At 34.9% G+C, this 22,072-nt stretch overlaps 1 protein-coding gene across 2 annotated transcripts; it reads right to left on the bottom strand.

Moving 5' to 3' along the window:
- Positions 1–18,491: 18,491 nt before the first annotated feature.
- On the bottom strand, positions 18,492–21,717 carry LOC131639030 (uncharacterized). 2 transcript variants are annotated; one of them, XM_058909551.1, is made up of 6 exons: positions 21,581–21,717; positions 21,093–21,148; positions 20,973–21,008; positions 20,016–20,898; positions 19,454–19,684; positions 18,492–18,810 (listed from the first exon to the last, which is right to left on the bottom strand). In XM_058909551.1, exons 1-6 carry the CDS (start codon positions 21,632–21,634, stop codon positions 18,742–18,744), a joined length of 1,329 nt encoding a protein of 442 aa, XP_058765534.1. In that variant the 5' UTR covers positions 21,635–21,717; the 3' UTR covers positions 18,492–18,741. The 2 variants fall into 2 exon arrangements, with proteins under 2 accessions (XP_058765534.1, XP_058765533.1); XM_058909550.1 differs by having other exon boundaries at positions 21,093–21,329; positions 21,581–21,716.
- Between the last annotated feature and the right edge of the window lie 355 nt (positions 21,718–22,072).

The following is a 22,072-nucleotide window of genomic DNA, read 5'->3' as shown; positions in this document are numbered from 1 at the left end:
GAATTGTGAAAGATTGATTTGATTGATGGTACAAAACACTAAGAATTGTACTGCCAGCAGTTTGGCTGTCAACTGACTGTTCAGGTATTGACGTAGCAGTTAGAGTGAAAAATCAACAGTCAAAGTTAATTTTCTTTTTTGTTTTTGTTTTTTTTTATGTGAAAAATGAAAGTTTATTTACATGACTTGTTAAAAAAAAACACAGACATAATAAATAACTAATATTTACTGTTACCAATACAGTCTGAGTTTCCTGATTCTGCGCCTGCAAAAAAAGATTTAACTCTGTACCAATTGTGTCAGTACTATTTATCTGTAAATAAATAAATAGCATGTGTGAAGTAATAAACAGCATTTGGCGTTTGCGTAAGAATAAATTCAACTGCAAGCCAAATTACTGTATAAGAAAAATTCTAAAAACTAAGTATTTCATATATCAGGATCTTTGTTGAAATAAAAATCCATGATTATATGAGACTCTTAATTTCCAGATTGGAGTTTTTCTTGAAAAATGACGCGGGCAAATTTTGGGGTATAACACCTGTACATCCTCGGCTCGGTCTTACCTTGAAAGCATATGTTTAGCGAGACTTAGTTATTTATATTCGTCATTCTCCCTTAAGTTTGTTAATAACCCTAAATTTGAAATAGAATAGAATAGAAGCGTGCGAGTGAATCGATTCCAAAACCTATGTAGTCATCCCATTAGAATTTCTAATCCGAAGGTACCACTTTTATCTTGAGTAACACTTAGCGATCGTAGGGATTGAAATTCTGAGCGTGGCAAAACCTATTGATCCTAGGGGTAATCTCCTTTGTAAATCCGTTGACCTTGTTTTACTCCTTAGTTCTTTAGACTTGTAGAAGTAAGGGCAACCTCGAATTTTCCTTGAGCACGTCAAACCTGTCGGTAATAAATTGTTAGCGGTGGGTTTTCGTCGTATCAGAACTTCATGAGTTTCCTTTGACTGAACCTCTTTTGCTTTTCCTAAGGATAGTATCACACCATTGCAACCTTCAGGGTTTGTAGATTGATAAAGATAGCCTATGACCCTTTTGCCCCTTGGTGTGGATTTAGCATATGTCGCATTCCCTCCATCGTAGTCCTGCATCTTTGTTCATGACATTGCCCCAGTTGGACTGACCCTTGCCCCCAGGTTATCGTAGAGCGTCCTTGTAAATTTGATATGTTCTAAGACGAACCCCTTTATGACTAGATACCCCTTGAGTGTATCTATGAGGGGACTCTTTTGTTGAACTACTCCTTGCTCAATAATAACCTTTGTTGTATTTACAATCTTGCTATGACAAGGCATGGACATGCGGCTGGCATGGTGAAAGACAACCCTTCTTAGTAAGCCTAATATCATTCTCAATACTTTATCCTCCTTTCTCCATAGCTCGTGATCCTTTGATTTTCTTCAGGAATTTCGGGAAACCGGCTAGCATGGTAAGTGTGGATGCGGGCGAAGATGCAAATGTAAATGTATGAATGCATGAAAATGCAAACGCATGCGTATGCGAGAGACTCCTTTTTTTGTACGTTAGCTCGTAATGAAATCCTTGCAAGATAGACGTCACGACATGCCAATGGAAATCCCTTAGACTAGGGAGTATGCAGAAGGTAGCGGCTGGTGATCGTTCAAGACAGTCACTAAGTCTCATGGCCATCGAGAGGCCGTTCGATGTGTACCAACGAAGTTGTCCCTCGATGTGTACCAAAGAAGAAAACAAAGCGATAAACAATAAACCGAATTTGTCGATCCTTTGAATCTTCTTCCCCCTTAATCTTGAGCCAGATCAAGGTGATCCAAGAGCTTCACTTGATCCCTTTTCTGCAGTGTCTTGAATTGCCTTGAACCCTTGTTCTTCAATCTTCACACTCAGATGGATCCTCGATGAAACCTCTTGATAAAAACCCCCAAGAAACACTTATCTTGGAGGACAAAACCCTCGGATTTTATTCACCAAAAACCCCACAAATCTTCACCCACTAGGAATCTTCAATTCCGTTCCATGGACGTTATCGAACTCGATCACTAACCCTCAACGCAAGAATGATTATGTGTAATTGTGTTGGAGATGACGAAGAACGAAGATGAGAAGACTTTGTGTATCTTTCAGTCGTTGGTGTTCTTCTTGCAATAATTGAACCTTGGACAATATATATGAGAGCTTATCAGTTGGAGCAGAGAAAACTAGAAATTTTGGCATTTTTGATCAGATAGGTCGACCTCTTGTGGTGCTTAGGTCGACCTAACAGAGTTGCATATCCTTTGGATGTCATTTGTTCCCAGTTAGGTCGACCTGTTAAAGAAGTAGGTCGGCCAGAATCCACTTCAGATGCGTTTTGGGGACCTTTCCTCTGATTAGGTCGACCTAGTCGTTGTGTAGGTCGACCTAGCAGAATGATATGTAAATTTCTTCATTTTAGGTCGACCTTTGTTGGGAGTAGGTCGACCTGACTGCTGTTTTTCTGAGTTCCTCTTATTTTGCTTGTGTTGAGTCGACCTGTATGCATAGTAGGTCGACCTGCTCTGTTATGAGTGACCAATGCTTGCTTTTCTTTGAGTTCTTCTGCTTGTACCTTGTTGCTTGTATGCTTGTTGAGTTTGTCATGAATCAAAAACATCTTTGTGAGTGTGATCTTGTATTCACATACTCCCCCTTTTTGATGATGGCAAACCGGTAGTAGAAGCTTTGGCAATAAGTGGTAAAAGCTCCCCCGTACACTCAGCATCTATTCACTCAGCTGAGCTCCCCCGTACACTCAGCATCTATTCACTCAGCTGAGCTCCCCCGTACACTCAGCATCTATCTCCCCCTTTGACAACATCAAAAGAGATACAAGAAAAACAGAAGAGGAGAGTAACGAGAGAAACATAGATAAAACGCTAGCATTCATAGTATAGTAGATAAAAGGTAGATAGTGATAACATGAGAGCCAAACATGTTTAAAGGTACATTAAAGATGAAACACATACATGAGCAAGAGAGATATATGTATGAAGTCACTATAAGCATGTTAATTGATAGCATATTATAGTATCAATAATATTTTTGGAAGTGAACAACAGTTACGTTACCGCCTTCTCAATATGTAGGTGTCAACTTTACCCCTAGAGTACCCTTGACTAAGAAGAAATTTGCTCAACCGTTCGTACCAAGCCCGAGGGGCTTGTTTAAGACCGTATAGAGCACGTTTCAGCTTATAAACATGAGTTGGATACATGTAATTCTCAAAGCCGGGTGGCTGAGCAACATAGACTTCTTCATTTATATAGCCATTTAGAAAGGCACTTTTAACATCCATTTGGAATAGTTTGAAGTCTTTAGAACACGCATAAGCAAGTAAGAGACGAATAGCTTCGAGACGTGCTACAGGAGCGTATGTCTCTTCATAATCAATACCTTCCTCTTGATTATAACCTTGGGCAACTAATCTAGCTTTGTTTCTAGTAATAACGCCGTTTTCATCAAGTTTGTTACGAAAAACCCATATAGTGCCTATTACTTGATGATCTCCCGGATGAGGGACTAAGTCCCAAACATCATTCCGTTTAAATTGGTTTAATTCTTCTTGCATGGCCATTAGCCAATGCTCATCAGGTAATGCATCCTTAGCGTTTTTCGGCTCAACTTGTGAAACAAAAGCAAAATGATGACAGAAGTTACTTATCTTTGAGCGTGTTGTAACGCCCTTTGAGATGTCTCCTATTATATTGTCAATTGGATGGTCTTTCACATTTGTCCAGGCCTTAGGAAGTTCTTCATTGTTTGAGATGCTTTCCTTTTCATTTTCATCATGAGACTCATCTTTCTCTTTCTCAGCATCTTTCTTTACAATACTTTCATTCTCGTCTTCCTTATCTTTGACAATGTCTTCAGTGGATGGACCTGCACCATTAAACGAAAGACCTTTCTCGACATATTTTGTATAAGATTCATCAAAAGACACGTGTACTGACTCTTCTACTATAAGTAATCTCTTATTATATACCCGATATGCTTTGCTAGATTGTGAGTAACCAAGGAATATGCCCTCATCAGCTTTAGCATCGAATTTACCAAGATTATCCTTACCATTGTTCAAGACAAAACACTTGCAACCGAATACATGGAGATGAGATACATTTGGTTTTCTACCTTTTAGTAATTCATAGGGAGTTTTGTTCAGTATAGGACGTATTATTATCCTATTCAAAACATAACATGCGGTGCTAATCGCGTCAGCCCAGAAATACTTGGGTAGATTACCCTCATTCAGCATTGTTCTTGCCAGCTCCTCTAGAACCCGATTTTTACGTTCAACCACTCCGTTTTGTTGTGGTGTTCTAGGAGCTGAAAAGTTATGCTCAATTCCATGTTTATCACAGTATTTTTCAAAAAGATAGTTTTCAAACTCTCCACCATGATCACTTCGAATTGCAACTATTTTGTTGTTCATTTTATTTTGACATAATCTTGCAAATTGTGTGAAAGCTGGAAAAGTTTGATCCTTACTAGGTAGAAAGATTGTCCAACAAAATCTAGAGTAATCATCGACAATGACAAAACCATAGGTGTTTCCACCTATGCTTTTAGTCCTTGAAGGGCCAAAGAGATCCATGTGAAGTAGTTCAAGAGGGCGTGATGTTGAAACCACGTTCTTTGATTTAAAAGAGATTTTTGTTTGCTTTCCCTTTTGACAAGCATCACATAGATGATCTTTTGAAAACTTCATTTTAGGTAAGCCGATTACTAAATCTTTTGTGACAACTTTATTAAGTAAGTCAAAATTTATGTGGGCGAGACGTCTATGCCAAAGCCATGAGTCTTCGCCTAGAGCAATTAGACACTTGGTACTAGACTTAGATACCTCAACCAAGTTTAGCATGTAGATGTTGTTTACTCTTAAGCCCTTAAACATAATGTCTCTTTTCTTAGTATGTTCTATTTTGCAGCCAGAATTTGTAAACATTACTTTAAAATCTTTGTCACACAATTGACTTATACTTAAAAGATTATGTTTAAGGCCTTCTACTAGCAGCACATCAGTTATAGTAGTGGTAGAAGGGTTACCTACACTTCCTTTACCAAGTATGGCTCCCCGATTGTTATCTCCATAGGTGACATACCCCTTTTTCTTTGCTTGAAACTCAACGAAAAGAGATAGGTCTCCCGTCATGTGTCTTGAACATCCGCTATCAAGGAACCACAACCTTTCGGCAATGTCAAGACACTTTTCCTGCAAGATTAATTTAGAGAGGGAGGTCCCCAATTTTCATTGGGTCCTTGGTAGTGAGTACACAATTTGTTGCACTTAGGCAACCATCGAAATACTCCTTTAGGAACTAAAATTCTCCTAAATTTGCATTTTTCAATGGTATGACCCTTTTTGCAACAATAATGACAGGTAATATGATGAGAATATGCTGTTTTGCTAGTTGATACTTTTGGTACAAAAGTGTATTTACTATATAAAGGAGTATACGATCTTTTGAACTTATTTGGATCAACCGCAAAGGTCACTTTTGGTTGTAGAGCCTTGTCTAATTTGGCTTTTAGATCTCTTACTTCTTTTTGCCAAATGTGACATGTCTCACAACCAAACCATGATGTAGGATCTATTTCAACTTTATCCTTTTGAATGTCTAGCATAGATTGTTTTAAAGCTTCCATATCCTTTTCGGTTTTCTCAACTTTTGATTCAAGATATGAAAAGATTTTCTTATTTGAGGCCAAAAGTTTGAAAGCTTTAATTGCATCTCTATGTAATTCTTCAAAAGCAAGTTTTAGTTGAGAATGAGATACCTTATCTACGAGTTCAGGTTTAAGATGACTTACAACTTTCTTTTTCTTGTGTTGATGAGCCATAAAACATAGGTTTGCTGATTTTTCTTCATCGCTTGATGAGCTTTCACTAGATGAATCACTTTCCCATGCTATGTAGGCTCTCTTAGATTTGTTATGACCTTTGCTTTGGTTCTTCTCTTTTTCCTTCTTAAGGTATGGATAATCCGGTTTGTAGTGACCGGCTTTCCCACAATTAAAGCAAGGGCCTTTGATTTTTCCTTTGTTGTTGTCATCTTGTTTGAACTTGTTTGATTGCTTTCTATAGTTGATCAAGCCTTTGTCAGAATGTTTTGCTCCATTTTTCTTTAGATATTTGTTGTATCTTCGCACAAACAGTCCCATTTCCTCATCATCGGAGTCTTCGTCATCACTTGTATCACTATCCTCTAGCTCTTGTCTTGAGGTCTTGGAGCTTGAAGCCTTTAGAGCTATTGACTTCTTCTCTACCTCTTTCTCCATGTTCTTTTCTTTCTTTGCCCTTTTCTCATGCATGTCAAGGCATTTAAGGTGTTGTTCATGTTCCTCTAGTTTACCAAAGAGAGTGGTAATGTCTAAGGTGTTTAGATCATTTGCTTCCTTTATTGCTGTAACCTTGGGTTGCCATTCCCTATTCAAGCATCTTAAGATTACTTAGTAGCAACTGCATTGGAAACAGGTCTATCAAGAGAATTTAACCGATTTTTCAGGTGAACGAATCTCTTCTGCATGTTTTCGATGGATTCACCATCTTCCATGTGGAACAGTTCGAACTCTTGAGTTAACGTATTGATCCTAGCTAGTTTGACATCATCCGTTCCCTCGTGGGCAACTTGCAATGTGTCCCACATAGCTTTAGCGGATCTACAATGGGAAACGCATTCATCAACTCCTAGAGCTGAGATTATAATGTTTCTCGCTTTCCAATCGTATGCATATCTCTTTTCATCTTCAGCATCCCAAGTATTTTCTGGTTTTGGAACAACTGCACCAGCTGCATTTGTCATGGTGATCTGAAAGGGACCATTGACAATAGCTGTCCAGATGTTCCTATCAATTGCATTGATGTGGACACACATACAATCCTTCCAATAGCCATAGTTTTCACCGTTGAAAATTGGAGCTCTATTGTGAGCCCCTTTAGGTCCGGAAGCCATCTTTCCAATAAGTGTTTCACGTAGCACGTAATAAACCAGAGCTCTTGATGCCACTTGTTAGACGCTGGCCTGAGGATCTAGAGGGGGGTGAATAGATCTCACAGAGTTTTTCGGAATTATTTCGAACTAAAGCGAAAGCAGTTCTGAATCGACTTGCGTCTATTCCGGACCGTTATTGCAAGGGTTGTATATGTGACAAAACCACAAGATAATTGAGATTAACGATGAAGTGATATGTTATCGAATCAATACGTTTCACAGCTGAAAATCAATTAACTTCTAAATTGACAAACTTTGGTTTGCAATGCAGTAATAATGGAATAAGCAAAAAGACAAACACTTGGTGATAATGTTCAAATTGATGATGATTCAAGATGTGGTGAATTGTGATGTTTATGCAGAACCTTAATTCACAATTTTAACACTTGAATCGTTAATCAATTTTGCAATTATGACCAAATATGAACAGAACGTAAATGAAAAGATAAAAGCGACAAGAACACGATATTTGTTCAGGCAGTTCGTCGATCGTCCTCGCTACGACTACGTCTACCCCCAATTCCAAATTGAAATTGGGAAATCTTCCATTAATGTTGAAAGCAGTTTATACAAAGAAGAAAACAAAGCGATAAACAATAAACCGAATTTGTCGATCCTTTGAATCTTTTTCCCCCTTAATCTTGTGCCAGATCAAGGTGATCCAAGAGCTTCACTTGATCCCTTTTCTGCAGTGTCTTGAATTGCCTTGAACCCTTGTTCTTCAATATTCACACTCAGATGGATCCTCGATGAAACCTCTTGATAAAAACCCCCAAGAAACACTTATCTTGGAGGACAAAACCCTCGGATTTTATTCACCAAAAACCCCATAAATCTTCACCCACTAGGAATCTTCAATTCCGTTCCATGGATGTTATCGAACTCGATCACTAACCCTCAACGCAAGAATGATTATGTGTAATTGTGTTGGAGATGACGAAGAATGAAGATGAGAAGACTTTGTGTATCTTTCAGTCGTTGGTGTTCTTCTTGCAATAATTGAACCTTGGACAATATATATGAGAGCTTATCAGTTGGAGCAGAGAAAACCAGAAATTTTGGCATTTTTGATCAGATAGGTCGACCTCTTGTGGTGCTTAGGTCGACCTAACAGAGCTGCATATCCTTTGGATGTCATTTGTTCCCAGTTAGGTCGACCTGTTAAAGAAGTAGGTCGACCAGAATCCACTTCAGATGCGTTTTGGGGACCTTTCCTCTGATTAGGTCGACCTAGTTGTTGTGTAGGTCGACCTAGCAGAATGATATGTAAATTTCTTCATTTTAGGTCGACCTTTGTTGGGAGTAGGTCGACCTGACTGCTGTTTTTCTGAGTTCCTCTTATTTTGCTTGTGTTGAGTCGACCTGTATGCATAGTAGGTCGACCTGCTCTGTTATGAGTGACCAATGCTTGCTTTTCTTTGAGTTCTTCTGCTTGTACCTTGTTGCTTGTATGCTTGTTGAGTTTGCCATGAATCAAAAACATCTTTGTGAGTGTGATCTTGTATTCACACTACGTACCTCCTTATGGAGGATCAGAGTCTACGTAGTTTGGGCACAGGGTTGTACGCCTTAGAATTTGATATGATATGGTTTGAAGGCTTTTTGAATGGCCTATCATAGTTTTGAGTTTTGTGGTCTGAAAGGCATTTTGAATTGCCTTGTCGAAAAGGATGAAAATCCGTAGTTTGATTTGAAGTGTTTGGAATGTTTTAGATTTGGGCGTACAACCCTGGTTTGATATGTCACCGTTAGATGCGATGATCAATAGATTTGATCAGTATAGCTAACGGATTAAGGGGGCATTGCTGGTTACTCAGATCGATAGATTGATCGTCGCGGGCAGCAAATTAAATGTATTTTAGGTTTTTATATGTTTTTATCTCTCGTCTAATGCGACTAATAGATTTAGTCGGGTCGAGAAGAGAATTAAATCAGAATTAATTAAATTTATATTAACAAATAAATTGAATTGATCAAAATTATTTCTCGCCTAATGCGACTAATAGGTATAGTCGGTTCGAGGAGAAAATTTAAAATTAATCAAAAATCAATTGAAATTTTTGCCCAAATGGGATTGGGGCAAACCCTAATGCGGGGGTAATCTTTCTAGGCTTTTTTATAATTTTAACTATTAAAATAATTAAATCAATTAAGTCGAATAATCGACATAATCGAATAATCGGGACGACCCTAAATAATTCTAAACCCTAATCCTAATTTTATTTCTAATTCTAATTAAATAAACTAATTTAAAACAAACAATATTAATCATCATCTTAATCTAAATAGTTTATATAATAAAATAAATAAATAAAACCTGGCACCAATCTCGTGTGGGTGACCCTTGAAGTTACATGGTGTGCTCTCAGCCTCCTGGGCATTGGATCTTGTGTTGACTTGATCAGGCTGACTGGCGCGGGCATATGGTGGTCTTCAGGAGAGTAGCGTGCATAGAATCTGCAATTTGCAAATTTGTGAAAAAATAACGTTGAAGCATGGGATCGAACCCACGCTTTGAAGGATGCTGGAGCACAAGCGTTGCCAACTCAGACGCGCTTTTAAGTTGTTAGTAAACCCATCACCAATCATCATATCCTAGCCCATTCGCAAAAGACAATTTCAACGCAGCATTCAAACTGGGGCCCGTTGCTTCTATGCTGATGAATCACAACGCGCCAAGACTCCACGCCATGGTCAAAATACCAGAGCACTGTTGACCGCCAGACCGGTATAAAACCGATCGTCTTCTCCGATAGGGACCAACGTTCAGACCTATAAAATCAACAAGAGATAAAACGAAAACAACCCAGATTACATAAATCAAGGTCCCTGAATTCAATGGCGCCGTCCTCTAGGCCTGAAGCGGCTTGTATTCGCAGTTTCGAAGCTTTCAGAGTTTTATGCCCTAACCATGGTGCTACATGATTCAAGCCCTTACACTTGCATGTTGTGCGTCCAACCTGTCCCAATTAGACTCCTGAACTCAACTATGAACAATAAAACGGTTAGAAACGTATGAACGAATGAAACTGAATATCAACAAACTTACCTCCGGTGAGGGCGTTTTGAACGGTTCTGGGACGTTATAGGCTCGAGCAGTGATTGGATTCAACCCTTAGGAGCATTAGGAACGCCAATGAACCTTTTGTTTCGCCTGAAATTCGCTGTAGTGGCAGCTCTCCAATTGCAACTCTTTCTTGAATTTTTTGTTTCTTCCAAAACCCTAATTTTGGCCACTCTCCTCACCTCTTCGTGGCTGCACATCTTCCTTATATACATGAGATAGTTTTAGGTCTCACAATATGGGAAAGAATCAAATGCTTTGATTAAAAAATCGATTTCAAATTTTGCTTCAAAACTTTCTATTCTTGAACTTAATCTATTCCATGCACTTTTCCATTTGATCTTGGCCCTTGGATTATTTTTGGATTTTATTTGAATTAATAAGAAAAGAAATATCCTCATGTAATTATTTTAGGATTTTATTTGTCTTTTATTTGAAAGTAAATGAATAAAATCAAGTAAAAATAAAATAATATTACAAGGATAATTATATTGGACCAATGGACCTCTCTTGGGCTTATTACCACGTGAAAAATTCAAAATTATAGGCCCAATACTTAAGAAATTGGATTTTGTTCACTTAGGGTTTCATGCCTTTCTTGGAATTCGACCAACTTGTGCGCATCATATCTCCCTCCAATTTAATCATATGAAAGCATTCTAGGACTTTTTAGAAAGCTCGAAGAGTCCTCTAAATGACCTTTTTGGTTTCATATCAATCGAAGCTTCCATGCTCGAGTTATGAGCTTTGACCCAAAAGATACCCTTTTATTGACTTTTTGAGGACCTGTAATATATTGCACCATATCTTCCAAATGAATCATTTCTGGCCTTGGCTTGTGAGAGGCAAAGTTGTAGAGGATTCAATTTCCTTCATTATAGGCTTTGGTTGGGAAATTTTTGATACTCCATATGAAAGTTATGGCCAGTCAAAGTTGGGTTGACTTTCTAGTTTAAAAAACCCTGATTTGAACCTTTGATTAGGAGAGAGTGACTTGAGTTTAACCATTGAGCCTTGAACTCTTGAAGATGAAAATAAGACGGGCAAATTTTGGGGTATGACACTGCGTCCTCATCATTACTAACATGAAACATTTATGCTAGGGACAACACGTTGCAATGTACTTTGTAGGAAAGCTACGCAACACAATATTTCGATTTTATACAGAAACAAGCTGATCCCTCTGCTCCAATTGTCATCCTCTTGAAATACGCCAAAATTAAAGATGAAGGTTTACATCTTATTCATCACTACACATGTAACCTTATTAAACTTCTTATCATGCATTGTAAGCGCTGCGTAAATAACATATTAAACCTAACTATTTTGTAGGTAAGTTCCTTCTTGTTGTCACGAATACCTACAACGTAACCACCATACACATCAATGAGGATATCCCAGAGATCATTGATTTCCTCATACAGTATATCAGGTGCCTACGGTTTCCGTTTCCAATATTATTAACCTTTATAATCCTGTGTGTATAAGTTCAATAATAACTCCCTTTGGTTTTAACCTACACTTGCAGGATGCCTAAGGTAACTGTTTTGGCTAAATCGCATGGCCCGACAAGTAGTACCAACTGTGGAAGGGCTCAATAAAGCAATTTGTCGAACACATGGTGTGCAATCGATCCAAAGTAGATTTTCTATGATTTTGTTGATAAGTAGATCCAATTACAATCACATAGATTGTAATCAACTCAACAAAACAGTTTCAAATATTAGACAAAGAAATTTTCTCAGAGTATCGATTGCACAATCAACGTTTTCATAATTTACATGTAAAAGTAAAACAAAGAGAGGGAGAGAGAGAGAGAGAAATGGATTTGTTTAGGCAGTTCCCAAATCGGCCTCGCTATGGGTACGTCTGCCCCCAATTCCAAAGGAATTGAGATAATGAATATTAACCTTTGCAAATGTAGTTTACAAGAGAAAGGGTAGCAATCCAACCCTCCAAACCCTATGGTTGATGTTGATCTTATCTTCTTCTCTTCCCTTGATCTTGAGCTCGATCAAGTAACCTGATAATTCCAATTTGATCCTCCGGTTACCGTTACTCAGATTTAACAGAACCCCTATTTTTAAAGCTTTCACTTGGCTGAATCCAAATTGCGAACGTATCGTGACCCAAGATTACCAAAGTGATTATCCGGTTAACGTTATTCCTTTGACAAAAACCCCCGTTATTCAAACCTTTCACTCGGTTGAATCCAAATTGTGCAATCTTATGAAAAACTCCCAAATCAATCCTTGATCTTGGAAGAAAATCTCAAATAGATTTATCTTGAAACCCCTAAAGAATTATCAACCCAATTTGATTACACTAATCCTAAATTGGACCTTATCAACCTAAATCTAGATGGCGCCCAACAAAAAAGGATTATGTATAATTGTTGTGTGTATGCATAGAGAGAGGTTGAAGATGATGAGCAATGCTTTGTATATTTTTGGTTTCAATTTTTGAGATATGATGCATAAATGGTACTTATATGATGTGTGTTAAGAGAGAAACAAAACAGAAAAACAGATTAGATACTTCTACACTTTTTTGAAAAGTATTAGTATGTGTCGACCTAAACCATCTATGTGTCAACCTAAACCATTTATGCGTTGACCTGAAAGTCGTATGTGTCAACACATGCTGAACATAAACTTTTGAAATATTAGACAAACAGATTTTCTCATAGTATCAATTGCACAATCAAGTGTTCGACAAATTGCTTAAGTCAATTTTTTTTGTCATTTCATTGGAAATTGATTACTATTGTGAGATTTTTATTCAAACGTATTTGTTGAAAATATATTGATTGTTTTCCTCATCTTACGTATACGACCTATCGGTTAATGCATATCCGGTCTTTTCGATCACGGTTCGGGATAGACGATTGTTGGTCCGAAATTTTTTCCACGCGCCATAGTTAAACATTTTTCAAAATAGAATTTTAATAAGAAAATTCCATTTGCAATATATTCACACCCCCTTCTCCGTCGTAGCATATCGTCTAACAAAATTCAGTTGTATTTATCCTTTGAAAAACATGTTTGTTCTAATATTTGAAGTTTCTAACGATAATTTATTTTTCTACAGGACTGAGATGCTTTAAAATTCATCCACTATGGATGAAAGATTACAAGTCTGCCACAACCTATTAAGTAGTGGTTTCAAGATGTGTTGCAGCTATCTGGGTTGGCATACTTGTGCATGACCAGTTATGTTACGATTAATTATGGTATGTTGTCTGTGTTTGTAGAGAGATGGAACTCAGAGACGACGTCTTTTGATCTTCCACACAGTGAGATGACTATCACACTATATGATATCTCATGCCAGCTGCATCTTCCGATCAAGGGGAGACTGTTAGACCATGATATGATTAACAGAGATGATGTAGTGGAGATGATGGTAGACTATCTAGGAGCTGACCCAGGAGATGCCCTGCATGAGTTAGAAGCCACCCAGGGGTTAATTCTAGACTTCGATTCCTGGGGAGATTGTGTACATAACAATTGCACGATGTAGAGCAAGTTGCTGGTGATGATGAGCAGGTTGCGTATCATAGAGCATACGCATTGGGAGCATACATGTTATACTTGGTTGGCATGTCCATTTTTATGGACAATAGTGCCACTTATGTGGATGTGGTCTACCTAAGATACTTCGCTGACTTGGAGCGGATCCATGAGAACAATTGGGGGCCGCTTGTTTGGTCTACATGTACTCTAAGTTAGCTGAAGGTTGTGTGTGAAAGACCAAACATATGACAAACAACATCACACTTTTGATGGTAATATTTTTGCATCTAGGCCAGCTCAGCAGGAGATACTAAAGGAGGAGCGGGCTAGGGCAAATCATGTTATTGATGTGTTGCCTAGATGTTAACGTATCGTGGATATGGCACATATCAATATAGACAAATGAGTCTTTCCGGAAGGCTATGAGGAGAGGGATATTCTATCACTACTACGAAAAAGTTGTTTCACATCCGTTGGTAAAGGGATACCATAATGCGTGGCCTACTGTTGTGAGGTAACAGGTGGTGGTATGTATGATGCTTTCCACCACGATCGTGCAACCGTGATTATAAGTCAAGTAGTGCGCTACCTATCACAATGGTTATTTCAAACAACCATTGTGATATACCCTATAATGCATAGCATTTAACAACGGTTTTTCTAAACAATCGTTGTGATATATACACTGAGTTTATCATAAATTATGTGGAATGCTTATTTCACCAATACTCACTAAACATATAATCTTTCAATCTGATCTAGAACATTATAATATGAAATATTAAATTATATTAGAAGAACAAGTTATAAGTTCAATCCTAAACAAGAATTCTTCAACTCATTATCCGTCCGTATTTCGCTCTTTAACTTCTTGAATTTGGTTTAATGCTCCTAGCTCTTCAACCCCTTTCCTTCACCTCTAGTTCATTTTGCAACATATTATTTACTTTGCATACAAAATTAGAGGTGAAGGAATGAGAGGTTGAAGAACAAGAAGCATTAAACCAAGTTTTAACTGTTAAAGAGTGAAATACAGATAATTGGATAAAGAATTCTTGTCTAGAATTGAACGTGCAACTTGTTTTCTAACATAACTTTATCTATCATATTATAATTTTATAATTCAATAATAAACTCGTCTTTTATACAAACATTAACAATAACATTCATTAACAACAAACCTTAAACAACACATAATAACAACAAAATGTTTTAGAAGCGTACTTGTCCCATAATGGCATCCAAAAAGAAAAGAGGATGAAGCTTAAATGAGAGTTGAGAACTTGTGCTAATTTTGAATGAATGTCATTTTGGGTCTTTCCCACAAGTTTGCAACACTCACTTTAATTTCATCCTCGTTAATTTTTTTCGTTCACTCATCCCTACCTACAAGTCAAAACAAGAAAAAAGTTCAAACATTATGAAACAAGCTATTGAAACGTAAACAATAATAGATAAAAATATTTAGAAACATAAACTATTGTGAAAACAAACCTGTAAGGTAGCTATTTCTTAATATTTGAAAAGACGAGTTTGCTGCATAAATTTGGATTTTCCATATGAGAGAGACGAGTGACATAGATGTTAGGATTTTGTTTTGAGAGAGACGAGTGAAATAGATGTTTGGATTTTCTTTTGAGAGAGACGAGTGAAATAGATGTTAGGATTTTATTTTGAGAGAGACAATTGTTATGTATTGGAGCGAAAGATAATTTCGCTTATATATAAATATGTAACACATTTGACCACTGTTGATAAAATGAACTGTGATGAAATGATTTCACTTTACACCACGATTGATTAAAAGAAATGTGGTGATATATCTATTTTGTCACGATAAATGGAAAATTGTTGGTGTTGGTATTCGAATCTTTCACTCTAGGTACATTTCACTACGATTATTATCTATGACCATAGTGAAATGTCTTTTAGTAAACACCAAAAACAAAAGCCCACCAACGAGTTATTACCACGGTTAACAAGAAGGTCGTAATAATATTGTATTACGAAAGGTCTATTTTGTAGTAGTGTATATGGCATCATGGAGGAGGCACAACAAACACTATAGTACAGGAGGCAACATACAAATAGAGGAGGTTGGAGCATACGCAATAGTATATAGTATTTGTATTATGAGCACTATTATTGGTTGTATTTTATTTTGACTCCATTATGTATTATGGAGCATTATTAATTTATATATGTCACTTTCGTATTATTTTGATAGTGTATTGTTTAATCTATATAAAATTGAATATGATAGTATATCTATAATACATCGTCAATTTTATTAGTGCAACTCTAAAACAAAGTCAAAAATGACTGTCTAGTGTAAATACAAAAATGTATCTTCGGATTCTGTCTAGGGTGAATACATGAATGCATCTCAAGATCATTTTTTTTCAAATTTAAGGTGTTTCATTGAGGAATGCATGGGGTGGGTCCAGAGATGCATCTCCAGAATAAATTTTGAAAAAAATATAGGGTAAGACTCAAGTTGGCGTGTTTTGGTGAGACTCGAGATACGCATTGAAATCATTTCCAAATTTCTCTTATGATGGGATAACCAATTCCAAATAAAAGTACATAGGGTTTAATGATTAACCTTCAACAAACTATTGATATAATATGGACCATTAAGCTAAGTATTATAACGGAATTGCTTCTTTCATTATAAGTGGTGGAGAAGCACCTTATTAAAATTAAAAAAAAAAAAAACTTATCTGAATTCAAAATTGTATTTCTGAGTACACTTAATTTACACTTCATCTATTTATATATGAGCTTCATTCTCATTTTACCATAAAAATAGTCTGAAAATATATTTTTGAAATAAATTCGCATGTATACTTTTCTACCGTAAACAAATGCTTTGTTTCTCAAAGCCTACTCACATTTTATCATTTGTTGGCCCCCTATGTGATTCTTAGACAGAAATATTTGGCTTACGAATCTGCTAGGGTAATGCCGAAACACATTAATTCATCCAAATCATAAATATTTGAAAATTTCTCTATTCACCCATATATATATTCATAGATCCGAAGTGAAATCTCCAAAATACTCTTATATTTTGGATGTGCATATTCGAAGACATTTTTTTTTTAAATAAAAGTGATTTCAGATATACATATTCGAAGACACTTTTTATTTAGAAAAAAGGTGACTTTGCCTTTTTTTGGAAAAGGGGCTGGGTGTCTTCGGAGATGCTTATCCGAAATATTTCAATTTTTGGTGATGAGATTTTTCGGATATGCATATCCGAAATAACCCAATAATTATTAAAAAATTAAAATTAACGTGAATCAATATAATTAATAGTATAAATAATTGTGTTAATCAAAATATATTATTAAATATATACTATTATAATCAAGATATAATAATAATAATATTAGCATAATAAATATTTAAATCAACAAATTATTTTTATATAAAATTAATTAAAGAAAATTATTACAAAATTAAAATTTATAATTAATTAAATAAATTTATTGAGAAAATAAATTATTTGGTTCTTCTAGACTTTAGATAATAATATATACTATCTTTGTAAAATTAAATATAAAATATTGCATTTTTCGAAAAGAAAATTTTGTATTAAAACAAAAAATTTTAAATTCTTAAAAATTTAAAAAAATTATTTCTAAATATAATTTTAATATTTATTTTCTCAATAAATGTCCTAAAATAGTTATTATTTCCTCAATTTTTAAATGAAAATCATTTAATTAAAATGTATTATGACAACAGTTTTAGATAATATTTAAAACGGACAAAATTAAAATTTATAAAATTATTTAAAGAAAATTTATAATTTAAGAATTAAATATTTAAATCAATACAGTATTTTATAATTTGTGACAAATAAATTATTACAAAATTAAAATTCTATTTAATCTCTTTATTATTTATTTATAACAAGTTGTATTTAAGTTATTCGTTATTAATAATAACTCACTTTAATTATATTATAACTATATTATAAATAAATATTTTTTTAAAATAAAATTTAAAAAAATTGAAATTTTGGTTAATTCGGATATGCATATCCGAATTAACTAAAATTCCAATTTTTTTTGAGGTGCCTTCGGATATGTATATCCGAAGAATATTTTGAGATTTTCAAGAGTGTTTTTCACTTTATATAGAAATTAAATTACTTGTAAGCATAGTATATTTGAATCTCTAATATATCGGTGTACAAAGAAATTAAATTACTTGTAAGCATAGTATATTTGAATCTCTAATTTCCCTCCGCTCTTTGATTAAATATTTTTCCTTCTTTTCCATTTTGTAAATTTTTTCATCAAAAATATGGTCATTTAATTTACCAAATAATACCATCAATGGATTTGATCAAATAAACAACCACATCAATCTTTTCTAAGGAAGTACAATTTATTCTGTAAATATATTTTTTCATTTTTTATAAAATAAGGGTGTAACTTACACATAAACTTGGTGTATTAAGGTGCATCTAAAATAAATTTCTAAATGTAACCAAAATAAAATACATTTCTAAATTCTTATTTTTCACAAGGGTGAAAGAGCAACTTATTATAAACCGTGTAAGTATTTCCAACATAAAACAGTTGGTTAATCAGGTCACTAACCACGTATAACATAATTACTTGCCAATTTCTCGCGGTTAACATTTTATTTTATTTTTCAACTATAAAGAATGGAAAAATGGATGGCGTGTAATATAATATTTCTGTTGATATTATTAGTTGTCTAGTTTGAGGAAGAATGAAAAAAATGCAAGTAAAAGCTTTAGGTCTATAATATGGAGAAGGCAGTAATGCTGGGTCATTTGCCAAAGCACCATAAACATGCCTAATTTTTGAACACGTGAAATGTTGTACGGTAACTTTGCCGTGCACAAATGATGTAACATAGACGGAAAGAACTAAACTGTATAACATTTGAAATTTAAGGGAACTAAACTGTATAACATTTGGTATTTTGTTAGAAACAGAAACTAAAATGTATGACCGAATATTTGCATGTTGGGGTCATACTCATAACCATGCTAGCTAGACCCACTAATGCTATATACAAGAGTTAGTAGCATAAACCAAAAAAAAAAAAGCTTCAATGAGTTGTGTGACATCTGGCTACGTTTTTTACCCTCACAAAACAATAGATTGCATTATCGCAGGTAAATCCTTCTGGCTGGATTAACTGGGTTCTTTGCCTCACGTTCACCATTCACTTTTCCCTGTAATAATGTGATGATGAATTTGCATTAGCCTTGGACGCCTTGCATAAGAGCATTTTAACAAAAACAAACCGCAGCAATGCGAAAAGAAAGTAAAATGCACTTTACAACCAAGTCATTAAACTGAAGTAAAATTCTCTATTGCAATTGCAAGATCCAAGATGCGTGAGTTAAAGCAATGTTGTCAAATAGCACTTATAGCCTATAGCAACATTTTAGTGCGGCGGAATTTGAACAAATTGATATTTTTTTGAGCTATAGTACATAGAATTGTTAAATAGTTACAAATCTTCATCTCTCCGAGAACGAATACTAATAAAGATTTGGTAAATAAGTCATAGCGAGAAAAGGAAGTTGATTGAAAAGATGGTATGAAACTTCATGAGGAAACAAGAACAAAACACTAGAATGCAAAATATGCTAAATGAATCCTTACAAGTTTAAACGAGAATAGACCCTTGAAAATTTCATTTAACAAAAGAATATTTGAAATTGACAGACATCTCATAGAAGAACATTTAATTATCTCTACATTCAACTTGAATTCACAATGCATGGTGCATTAGAAGTCTGAAAAAAACTTTAAAAATAATTTTCTTTCGAATAATGAACAAAAAGTAGAAGTGAAATATACTAGAAATACCAGTATTGTCAAAGCCGCCAATCCTGCTTTGTCATCCTTATGTTGTCTAGTTTTCGGACTTTTTAAAACGCCCCTTGCAAGAACACCTTTTTCATTGCAATTTTTATTCACTGTCAATTTCATGGTAGCATTCTCTTTCCCCTTGTGAAGTGTCTCCTTAGCAGCAGTACATTTGGTTTTGTTGACTTTGCCCGGTAACTTGGTACTTGAGCGTACAGACTGGGTTTTGATCTGTTAAAATGTATACCCAGCACTTTTTATAAATATATAACTTATTATTTCTAAACTTCAAATAAATTTAAGGATGGCTAGGAAAGGAATTATTGTGATGACTGATGACTAACAAGATAACTGTCACTTAATACAAAGGGAAGAATCCAAAATTTCTAATAAGATATATAGTGATCCACTTGATAATCGTTTGGTGATAAATTTTTCGATATTAAACTAAATATAATTTTATATAAGACGGTAGATTAGCTAATTCATTTATAATTTATAAAAGATCTTTATGTTAAATGATATAAAAAATGCATGACTTGAAGACAGTAGAGCTTCTTACCAATGACTTTGCAACATTGATGTTATTTCCTATTATGCTTCCTTTTCCTTTTCCTTCAGCTGTAATGGATGATGTCTTGAATTTGTTTCCAAGGTTGGATCTATTCTTAACTGCAAGATTCATTGTGACCACATCTTTCGTAATTGTGATTTTCTTCCTCTGTTCCTTTGATACTTCATAACTAGGATTCGAACATGACCCAACACTAGACTTCCCAGAAGATGATTTACGACCTCTCGATTTCATGTTATCAACATCCATCTCCACTTTGGAGGCTTTTTGTGTCACGTAACTTTTCCTAAGACAAATACTATTCACTGATGAACTTCCACTTGTCTGATCACATGGTTTATTAGACAGCTCCGTATATTTATGCTGGTCCTGAACTCTTGAAGCTTCTGTAACCAAACTTTTCCCAAAGCTATTGCTTCTTACCGACGACCTTTTTCGTTTCTCATCATATGATACCTTCTTTTGAATCATGTTCTCAGATGTAAGCATGGTTCTTGTGGACCTTTCATAATTCTTTTTATCCATAGAACTTGAACTTCCCACTAGATTACCGCAACGGGCCTTGGACATAGTTTTTCCGCCGGCATTGTGTTCAAAAGTCAAGCCTGATTTTGGGTTGCTAACACTTGATGTTGATTTGGGCTTCGCTTCATAACCAATGCTGGCACCTTGTTTGATGCATCCCCTTCTGCTTAAACCCTCCTGTTTATCCAACAAAGCATTTAGATTAATACCTTTCCCCCACTTGATCTTATTTTTGTAGTGTTTTCCTCTTGATTTCGAGACTGAAGAAGGAAGTCCCGGCGAAGCAAATCCCTCAACCGAGTGAGCAAATTTTGATTTTAACTCGCGAGCAGACAACTGGTGGAACCTGAAAATGATTTGATGATTCAATAAAATCCTCCAATATGGAAAACCCAAGAACTATTAGAAAAGGATCCTTACAAGTGATTTTTGTCGAACCAGTCATCATCATCAGTTCTGCATCACAACCAAAATAACTTTCAATAAAAACAAACAAAATAGATGAAAAGAAATTGGAATTTAGAATTGAAAGTGACTCACATAGCAGAGTTAGGTTCAAGAGTCAAATCTGCCCACATAGGTGCATCAAAATGTTCCTGTATGTTATGCAACTCAAATTCTTCTTTAACAAAGTAAATAGCTAGCCAAACAATTCTAAATGGAAAACCTATTCTGCACATTTGCATGCATTTTGTCTACATTTTCATGGTTCCATTATTACTTCCACCAATTTTCAACCAATTTTTGCATAATCCAAAACCCTAAAAAATGTGTAATCTGGAATGGATAATAAGCAATTTTATCAAAAATGTGAAGAAACTGAATAAGCAAAACCCTAAAAAATGTGTAATCAGGAATGGATAATAAGCAATTTTATCAAAAATGTGAAGAAACTGAATAAGAATGTGTAATGCGGAAATGGATTATAAGCAATTTTATCAAAAATGTGAAGAAACTGAATAAGCAAAAACCCTAAAAAAATCGATGAAAATGAAAGTAAGAAGAAAGGAGAAGAGAGTGTTGCGTACCAGAAAAGCCCAGTGATCGGTGACGATCCCGTTCTTCATAGAAACTTGCATCATTGATTCTCAAGTCAAGAAGGACTCAAAACTCAAATATGAAAGAAGAAGCATATTTGAATCGACCCCATAATATGAATATTCCTTCTCAATTTAGAAAAATATTTAGATGGACATAACACTTATTTACACAATCAATTATAATTTATTTATTAATTAAAAATAAAAATAAAAATTAAATCCTATAAAAAAATAAAAATAAAAATAAAAATAAAAATAAAATTGTCTCCTTCCTTTATTATCACAACCACCCACATGTTACCAATTAAAAACAAAATTAAAATTTTAAATAATATTAAATTTTCTCTTTTTTATTAGTTATTCCTAAGAGTATGGATTTAGGTTGATATCCATGCATGTATTTCTCCTCAACTTATATATCATTTTTAGTACAACACCCAAATTCCTATATTTTTTATGTTTTCATTTATTATTACTCCA

This window comes from Vicia villosa, unplaced genomic scaffold, assembly GCF_029867415.1.
Source record: "Vicia villosa cultivar HV-30 ecotype Madison, WI unplaced genomic scaffold, Vvil1.0 ctg.002506F_1_1, whole genome shotgun sequence".
Lineage (NCBI taxonomy): Eukaryota > Viridiplantae > Streptophyta > Magnoliopsida > Fabales > Fabaceae > Vicia > Vicia villosa.
This window is presented reverse-complemented; position numbering and strand designations above follow the sequence as displayed.